The sequence below is a fragment of the Oryza brachyantha genome, chromosome 9 (assembly GCF_000231095.2).
Source record: "Oryza brachyantha chromosome 9, ObraRS2, whole genome shotgun sequence".
NCBI classification, from domain to species: domain Eukaryota; kingdom Viridiplantae; phylum Streptophyta; class Magnoliopsida; order Poales; family Poaceae; genus Oryza; species Oryza brachyantha.
Window position 1 is genome coordinate 1,651,332 of NC_023171.2, and position 9,857 is coordinate 1,661,188.

At 39.7% G+C, this 9,857-nt stretch overlaps 1 protein-coding gene across 5 annotated transcripts; it reads right to left on the minus strand.

Annotated features, from left to right (window-relative positions):
* Positions 1–2,731: 2,731 nt before the first annotated feature.
* On the minus strand, positions 2,732–9,337 carry LOC102709804 (ABC transporter G family member 1-like). Of its 5 annotated transcripts, none has more exons than XM_015843551.2 (9): positions 8,919–9,337; positions 7,983–8,145; positions 7,714–7,793; positions 6,868–7,332; positions 6,664–6,750; positions 6,018–6,146; positions 5,701–5,889; positions 5,511–5,597; positions 2,732–3,573 (listed from the first exon to the last, which is right to left on the minus strand). In XM_015843551.2, the coding sequence occupies exons 2-9, from the start codon at positions 8,032–8,034 to the stop codon at positions 2,908–2,910; spliced, it is 1,755 nt and encodes a 584-aa protein (XP_015699037.1). In that variant the 5' UTR covers positions 8,035–8,145; positions 8,919–9,337; the 3' UTR covers positions 2,732–2,907. The 5 variants fall into 5 exon arrangements, with proteins under 5 accessions (XP_015699037.1, XP_040383733.1, XP_015699035.1 ...); XM_040527799.1 differs by having other exon boundaries at positions 7,983–8,148; XM_015843549.2 differs by having other exon boundaries at positions 7,983–8,201.
* Positions 9,338–9,857: the final 520 nt, after the last annotated feature.

The window sequence follows — 9,857 nt, forward strand, 5'->3', positions numbered from 1 at the left end:
TAGGACTTACTTCTCCACCGGAGATCGAAGCGGTGCAACCCCACGTCAGGTGCCAAGTTCCGCTGGAGTTGAAAACTCGGAAGAGGGCGGCGATGCACCGAAAGTAGTTGATCTAATTATGAGGTAGATGGTTTACAATGACACCGGGCATACATATTTATACCCTCGGGTGGATGGTAACCCGTGTCGGACACGACTCCTAATAGATAAAAAGAAATAACAAACTCTATCTCTAACATGACATGGTTTCTAACAAACAAGTCCCGATCGGACTCTAACTCTCTTAGAGATAAAATTAAAATCCTAACTAACTCTAATTAATAGATAAATGTAGGCCACCAAGCCTTGGTCTTCACGATTCCTTCTCGAATCCAGTCTCTTCTAGATAAGATTTTTATCTGCTAATTGCGTCTTTTCTTAACCGAATCCACCAAGAAAATTTACCAAATTTTGGTGTTAACAGCCCCAGAATACAGTTCCTCATGGGGGCCCACACTTTCCGTACGACCCTAGCCAGCGGACCACGTGAGGTGAACCCATACCTGCAGTGCTAGGGTGAGTGGGGACCACCTAGGGCACCGGCAGAACAGAAGCAGTTGCCCATGAACCGATGATGCTGGAAGTGGCGCTCTATCCCCTCATGGCCATGCTACCAGAGGATGATAACGACGCGCTAATAAATCCCAATCGCCAGGGGCGAAACCAGAGATTTAATAAGCCTAATGCTTAACAATGAAATATAAATCTTTTAAATAAATTTTAAACAAAAATAGTAATTTTCCAATGCGATTTTTGAGCGAGGCGTGGGGCTCCAGACCTAGCTTCCCCGTGCCTGGTACCGCCCCTGCCCACCCCACACCTTGCCTCTTCAAGACACCTTCTTCGTGGGACTAAACAACACCAGAATGGCCCAAGAGAAGGCGTGAGACCTTCTAGGCGCTTTGATACCAGAAGCCCAGGAGACCGGCCACTGGCGATGGCCCAACCGGACCACTCCTCTAGCGACAGGTAGTCCCACCAGCAGCCCAACCCATCTTGTCGAACCAGGAGGTACGTCAGCCAATGGGCCAAGAGGCCTCCACGACCTGTCCTAGAGAACCATGGAATCAACATCGACCGGGATGCTTTTCGCCCCTGTGCTGCAACCGATCTTAAGTGCACCATTGCCACCGCCCCCTGGAGCAGCGCAATGAGGCCGAGCAAGAGTGCATTCAGTCACCACCCGCCACAGTGTACACCAAGCAGTGAGACTTCTCTGCCCCAGGCCGCGTTCGGCTAAGGGGAGGTTAGTTAACTTAGCTGGCACGAAAAACATAGTAATAGATTAATACCTGATTAATTAATTATTAATTATTAAAAAATATAAAATAGATTAATATGATTTTTTAAAATAATTTTTCTATAAAATTTTTTTCCAAAAAATACACCGTTTAGCAGTTCGGGAAATATGCGCGTGGAAAACGAGAGGGGTAAGTTAACTTACCACTACCGCCGAACGCGGCCCCAGTATCCAAGCAAACGCAGGGACGTCTGTTGAAGGAGATGGGCTTCATCGACACAACTAAAGCAAGCAAGGCTTTCGTCTGAGCTTTCGATCGAAAGGCCACTACGTACCACCACATGTGATCAAGGGAATCCACAACCTAACCCTCCTAGATGAAATGGCTTCGCTCGCTGGCACCAGATTTCGCCAGCCCTGAGGGGCTAACGACGTGTGCTGAAACAACCTTGGAGACTGAACAGCAGAGGCTGCCCAACAACCAATGCCTCTGCCGCCAAACGAAAATGATGTGGCATTGCGGTTCCTTTCTATCTGTAGGTCTTTCTCTCTAGTCACCGTGCTTCACACCAACGGTTGTAAGGCAGAATCAACATCACCCATGCCTCCTTTAGCTCAAGTAGTGCATCACTGTCCTCTTGCGCCACTCCCTTGCATATTAGGCAGTGTGACCTCTTTTTGGAAAAAAAAACAGAGAAGGATAATTAACAGCCTTTTCATGCTCACAATCCAGGGCCCGATTCAGCTAGCTAAAAAACAGCGATGCAGATGAACAATTTCTCCATTCTATGCTGGAATGCTAGAGGTCTTAATAATCCAGCCAAAAGAAAGGCGATCCTACAGCTAGTGCAAACGCACAAAGGTATCCTTGCTATGCTTGCAAGAAGCTAAACTTTCTAGCTTTGACCAAATCATAGCAAACCAAATTAGGGGGAACAACCATGCTGCATTACCACTGCTTGGCAGCTAATGGGACTAGAGATCTTTTGGAATGATCAAATCATGCAATCCTAAACCCAGATATCAGACAATTCTCTACAAGTGTTCAACTCACACACCGAGAATCAAATAACACCTTCAACCTAACCACCCCGTCTATGGCCCAAGAGATGATGCGCAAAAATTTGTCTTCCTACAACAACTTAAAGATCTCAACCCGAGTCAACACATGTCGAGGATCATTATGGGTGATTTCAACCTTACCTATGAAGCAAGAGACAAGAACAACTAACTCTAACATAGACAAAAGGTAGATGGGTCAATTTAGGGTGGCCATCAATCAAGATGCACATGACACCAAAGCGTTAGCACAGATACAATACTAGTATATAAAATGTAAAGCCAATAATCCTTTTCCAAACTGGATCATTATATATATTCACCAAATGGTCGCATACTTCTTTTTAGGTAATGATTATTCACGCACTTAATTGAGTAATACAAATATAGCCTATTTGGAAACACTTTATTCAGTAAACATAGTTTGTGATACATAATTGTCCCGTGATCACTTTGATGCTAGTCACGAAAGACTTAATAATCAATTCACAATACAATTGTTTTTCTAAATATATATTTTGTACACAAAGCAATATATACAACAATGCTAATATGTTTTCCCAGAAGCATCACAACGGAGCACAAAGGTTCTCCACGCCATAAACAAATTTAGTGTGGCACCTAAATGTCACCCCCTTAAGCATGGGCTTGACAAAATCAAAAACCTTGATAATCACTACGAATAGGAGCCTATAGGTGATGATCATTCCACAAAGTACTGCAAGATCCACCCATTTTGAATACCCCATTTCCACTTGAAATAACTCAGCGATATCTTTTTCACCGATAACTATTTTCGGACCTTCAATGTTAGTTTGGAGAACTAAACCTGAGAACTCATTCTTATAAAACCCCTGAAGTGCATACTTGTGAAAGGAGATGTAGTATATTGGGTATTTCCACAATATCTTTGGAAGGTTATTGGGAAGTTGGAAGAATCCACTAGTGAGCATCATAATACCTTGTATGCCAGCACCTGTGATAATCCCCATCAGGAAATCTGGTACGATGGTTGCTACGATCATCATTAGGCCTTCGACTAGCATTGTGCACGAACATAGTACCAGTGCAAAATACACGAAATGGTCTACTTGGCTTTGTAGGCCAGTAAGATAGTATGCAATTGCACCAGGTACTACAGCAATAAGGAGAAGATATGGTGTTGATGATAGCGTATTGGAGATGACAAATGTGGTCACACCGTAGTACCCATTTAGCCTTTCCCTCCTGAATATCTGAGTAATAGAAAGAGAAATGCAGGTAAATTAGATAACCTATTAAGCAAAATGTGATGCACAAATATGGAAATACATTAGATAATTCAACACTTTCTAATTTAATTATTTAATATGTACATGAAATGTATCCTCATGTAATATGTCAACTGTTTAAATCAATTAAGTTATGAAAATTGTCACATCAGAGATTTAAAAAAAATCATAAATCAATCTTTATTGGAGACTTTTCTAGAAGCACCAATATATTGATACAGATGCTAGAAAAGTTAGAAATTCTCAAGTTAATTTTTTAAAAGATGATCATCCACATCCATATCAAACCCATATCTAGTAATCTTCAAAGACAAATAGATACAGATTAATTAAATTCTGAGTTAATAAATACCCACTTAAACATAGTTTTGAATCCTATTTTTTTAACTATCATGTAATAAGTACAAAAACTCAGAATTAATAAATACATAGCCGTATACTTAGTTTGAGTCTCAATAATATATTTATTTCATGACCTAATAATTCTGATTCAGAATTAAATTAATAACAAATAACCAACTTGTATTTGGTCTGGAGTCTAAATTATAGATTTTTATGATTTATTTACATTTGGAATTTATAGAAGTAAATATTAATTTACCATATATTGGGTTGTACTTCGTATGGAATCTCATTATTTTTTATGATCTAATAATTTTGAAATATATACTAATTGGAGGCTCTCCTAGAAGCCCCCACTTTAATCCTAGATACCAAAAATAGTTAGGCTCTCCTATAAGCCTCACGTTAATCATAGAAACCAAAAACAGTTAGAAATTCTTCTTTAATTGATAAAACAAGAACATCTCACATTAATCGGTGAAAAAAAAGATCTTGATTGCCTGATGTACATAATAGATGTAACCGATGGCTATGATTGCTCTCAGGAATATCCTTACACTCTAAGAATATCCTTACACTATACGAAATAGCATTACTGTTACTGTGTAACATTACTTACATATGATTACTAATCCTGTCCGAGCAGAAATTCAGGGCTCCAAATCGGTCTTGTTCAATTTTTTCCATTCAAAAAACTAGATCGAACTTGTTTTATCTCAATTGGTTTGTCAAAAGTAAAAGAACGCCCCAGTCCAACTGAAGACCTATATAGATTGGAGACTGGAGACAGTAACAATTCAGTAAGATTTCCTAGGAATTAGTATTCGGAAGGTTTATCCATTACATGTAATTTGAAATTTTGTTTATGATTGCAATGTTGCAAAGTTAAAAGCTCACACATGTTTGCACGGTTTGATGGCTAGTTAATAAATAATGAGTTCTATGCGAACTGTTTGGAATCACAATTACAATATTTCCATGGTTTAATGATTCAAAAATCTGATTTAGTATATGCCGAGCTGATATCGATTGTGAAAAATATGTATAGTACGTGCGCCGTGCAGAACGATGCACAGGTTAATGGTTAGTTAATGCTGAATTACAATTTAGTAAATAAATCCACCAAAATGAAAAACTGCCATGAGATGGAGATAGTTTATCAGGGTGCATGGGAGTTTATTTAAAGCTTTTATATATGACTCTTCTCATCATGTCTGAAAATCCTAAATTGCAAATGTACTTTCTCTGTTCTTTCTCTCCCAGTTAAATAACACTATCCTTTTTCCTTTATGGAAAAAAATGTTTCTGTTGATACACTTGTTTGTTAAATATTTGTACAGTATATCATGATTTTGCACTGGCGTATACACAAAGTGGAAATGTGTAATCGAGTCAAGACATCATGGTCCAAATTCACCCACTTAATTTTACCATGCATGTGCCAGTCATATTTTTTGTAATAAATTTCACAAATCATATACAGAAAACACCCTTGCTCTTTGTACTGACATATCATTATCTAGAAATTTATACATGTTGACACATAAATGCATAAATACCTTCATATCCTCCACGAAGGATGGGAACCCTCCAATAGACATCAGGGTTAGCATTGTGCCAATAAACATTAGCATTGATGATCTAGCCTGAAAGAATAAAAGAAGTTAATAAGCATATTTTCATATATAGGTACATGCAAACCAAATCAGCAATTTCTGTAAAGATAGCCAAGGTTTTATCATCACTTACTCGAATTGAATCAGGTCCATAGCCCACATTGTAAAATATGGTCCCAAGGCAAACACTTATGGAAACATAGATGGCCAATCGCAACCAATAGTATCCAACATCTCTATACATGTTGACAAATGAACGTCTGGTAAGCACAAACATCTTGGTAACAAAACCAGGTCGGTTTCTTCCAATCGCCGCGCTATCCTGAATTAAAAGAATATGCTAAACATAAGTTGTGATGTGAGATGTATAACAAATTTATATTAAGATGCTATTGACTAAGTGTTGTACATATATATAAATGTATGTGCATGCGAGTTTAGAAGATAAACCATTTCATTTATGTGACGCATTTCCTGTTTTGCATCTTCTGAAGTGTTGGATGATTTGTATGAGTTCACCAAAATGTCTATTGCTTCATCTGCAACAGCTGGCATGTAGTACAGTCTTTCTTCACTCTCCTGTGATAGCAAATTAGAGGACAGCTTAGCATATCAAAAAACAAAGAAAGACTTGGACTTTAGCTTAGGTATGTTCCTTTGTCGAGTTAAAAACAATTAAATGTATGATGTCATCTAGTTTTCATGCAAGGGCTCTTGTGCATTTTATTTTTCTTTCCTTGTCTTTTTATCGTGCGGTTATGTGCATATCGTGTGGAAGCTGCCAATAATTTTGAGGATAACTAGCAAATATGAGCACGGTAGATCAACGCAATAGTTTATTTGCTGAAATTTGCACTAAACTTAGGTACCAACCTTAGTCTAGTACCACACCTTGTATACCATATGTGCCAGGCTTGGTACCTCGGTACCAGATAAGATACATTTAGGTACCAGGTTATGTGTTTTGATGCTAATATAATGCTAACGTCAACACATAAACTAAATTGTCATGACGACGTGTGGTTATATTGTATGTTGGGATAAATTATCATTATAGAATAAAATATGACATACTGGTAATTGTCATCAACTTAACCTTATCAAAATCTTTATTTACGGTCCTCAAGAAATGATCTGATGGATTTCTCATTGGAGGGCAAGGGTAGCCATTTGAGGCAAAGAACTGCAAAAAAAATTAATATCAAAGGTGAAAAACAGTGGCAAGAATCAGGTAAACAAGTACATCCACACACACAGAGAATGCATGACTGACAGTATATATGACACTAGATTGACCAACCTCGGCAGCTGTTGAAGCAGGGCCGAAGAAGATGGTCTTCCCGGCGGCGAGCAGGCATAGGCCATGGAAGAGTTCGAACACCTCACTGCAAGGCTGGTGCACGACGGCAACAACCGTCATGCCCTCCCTAGCAGCGAGCCCCGTGATGTGGCCCATGACATGGAAGGAGGCGGCACTATCGAGGCCACTGGTGGGCTCATCGAGGAAGAGCAGCCGGGGGCGCGTGAGGATCTCGAGGCAAATGCTCAGCCTCTTCTGCTGCCCGCCACTGATGCCCTTGCTTGACCGCCCGCCGATCCGAGTGTCCAGTGCACTGGTGAGCCCCATCTCCCTCACCGTGTCGTTGGCGCGTGCTAGCTTTTCTGCCACTGTCATGGTGTCCGGTAGTTGGATCTGCGCCGAGTAGTAGATGGCCTCTCTCACCGTCAGCGTCGTCATCAGCACGTTCTCTTGAGTAACATATGCCTGTTCCATCCATATATGTTTACACTAGTAATTTGGTTTTATCCATGTATCTTAATGTTTCACACACTAAACTATTTGTACAGAAATGAAAGTGCAGGACTAGACAGTTACCCTAACTCAAAATTATTTTTGTTGCTCATTATAGTGTATTTTTCCAAACATGACTAGATTGTTGTTCTGTACAAAATTAAACTAGTTATATATTCATCTAAAGCTTATTCTGTATGTCTACATTTTTCATTTCGGGTGGAGATAAACTAACCATGTCCACTAGCTTGTTCTAGCTCCTAAACAGGCGACTCCTTGCATAAAGAAACAAAATGGACGAAAATTTGGCAATATATTAATTAGATGCTCCCATTCTCACAATGTTTAACTTACTGATGTTCCAAAGGCAAGCTTCTGAGACCGTCCATTGATTAAAATCTGTCCTGTCATCTTCAGATTGGAGTCCAATCTTCCTGCGTATGTATATTGGCATGGTAAAAAAGTTATAATTTCAAATATGGTCTATTACGCCAGGAATTGAGAAATAAGACAAAATATGAGACATATTCTGCTGAAATAAACCAAAAACTATATATTAATCCAGAATTAAAAAACTAATACTAAAAGTCGCATACTGTAGAGAACACAATTTGCTTGTCCACCTGAGATTTCGTCCAATGCTTGCATCATCCCATAGTGCGTCGGGTGCGTCATCGCTCAAGCAAGCAATCTGATTTAACTTTTTGGGTGTAATTTTGTTTGTCCTCTCTCCAGTCGACACCACCACTCCCACTCATCCTTCCTGGCCCTCCTGGTGCGAGCGCACTACTTTATTGGATAATGCCGATATAGTTAGGGGAGGGAATAACGTCCACTGTTGTCTTCTCTAACAAGAATCAAATAAAATAACGATAAGAGATACCATGATAGGAAGTAAGAAACCTAGAATCATAACGGGATACACCCCCGAGGCCCACCAGTGCTAGATATAGAAGGGAAGAGAGGAGGTAAAAGGAACGACTAAGCGAAGACTCTTAGCAAGAGAAAAAAATCCTCAAACCCTAAAGGCCTAAAGAGAGCCCGATCGATATCAAGCATTGGATGGGGTTCCTAGAGCCTATACCTAAATACTGTGCAGAAGAACAGGAGAACAAGCAAAATGGTAAGACCATCGCTTCAATGGCTTCACAAATCAAGTCAGAAATCATTCAATTTTGCATTACCAGGGAGGATCACGTTATTCTAAGAATTGACCAACTTAGATTAAATTCCAACATTGCGGTATCAGAGCCTAATCTTAGGCTCTTGGTCCCATCATCCCTAACACCTAATAGGAGGGATAGATGCCAATAAATCTCTTTTATCTTTCAGCAAGATGCAAATTAGATAGGTCTAGGGTTCACATTTTTCCCTATTCGTATATAGTTTAGATCTAATGACAAGTTTTTTTTATTGGCTAATTACCTTCAAATAGCACTAAAGAGGAAGGATTGGGCAAGTAAGACCAAAATCCTAATTCAAAGGTATTACTCAGAAACCCTAAAATCCCCAAAAGATTGAGCAAAGATTATCAATCCAAGATCGGACTAGAATCATACCGACTTAGAGTAGCCACCGGAGAGATAATCACTGCCGTGCGGCCTAGCCAGGAAGTGGGCATCGCCGACGTTGCCGTGCGGGCATCAGTACAGCCCACCGGCGCGAGCTCGCCGTCTTCCCCTCACGGCCTCAGCGCCCGTACCGCCCACCTGCTAGCGGATCTATCACCACTCACACTCCTTGATAGACCGCGGGGCCATCGCCTTCGCCCTCTAGGGTGCGTCTGAGAGAAGAGGAGAGCAGAAGAGGGGAGGAGCTCGCCGCGGCTAGGGCCGCCGCCGCTTTGCTCGGCGTCGGTGACGCCGTCGCCCATCACCGCTCAAATCAGTGGAGAGAGGCGATCGGGGAGAAGGTAGCTAGGGTTAGGGTTTAAGCTCAGCCGGCGACAATTTCTTTGGTGAAAGGGCACTCTCTTACACTTCGGATTTTTAATCCTCTATTTCTAAACATTCTAATGCTTCAATTATCTTATAAAGAAACATTATCCTTCGAATTTATAACGACATGAACCGAAAATATCTAAAACTAAAACAGAATGCAAGCTAGAAGCAAAAGTCAACTATATAGATAGACGTTCTCGTGTGAAATGTGGGAGATTTATGCGGGTGTTTGTTTGTTAAAAACGTTGGATTATACATGGCCATTTGTACATGAGGATATTCTAAGCTTATAACATTTTATTATGTTTTTATTCTATTAATTATCCTTTTGTTCAGCTTTATATGCTTGGTATGTACTTCCACCGTTTAAGATGTTTGACTTTTTTTTATAATGCATGACCATTTATATTATTTAAAAAATTATAGAAATATCATTTATTTTGCTGGTGACTTACTTTATTATAAAAAAAACTTTAAGCACGACTTGTCATTTTTTATTTTTACTAAATTTTTGAATAAGACGAATGATTAAATGTTGCAATCAAAAAAGTCAAACAT

What these genes read in the sequence shown, in the direction of transcription:
- LOC102709804 (XM_015843551.2), bottom strand. Translation starts at nt 8,034, where the DNA reads ATGACGCACCCGACGCACTATGGGATGATGCAAGCATTGGACGAAATC. An exon ending in TAAATAAAGATTTTGATAAG is followed by an intron (nt 6,147 to 6,663) that starts GTTAAGTTGATG and finishes TTGCTATCACAG; the next exon opens with GAGAGTGAAGAAAGACTGTA. An exon ending in TGCGTCACATAAATGAAATG is followed by an intron (nt 5,890 to 6,017) that starts GTTTATCTTCTA and finishes CTTTTAATTCAG; the next exon opens with GATAGCGCGGCGATTGGAAG.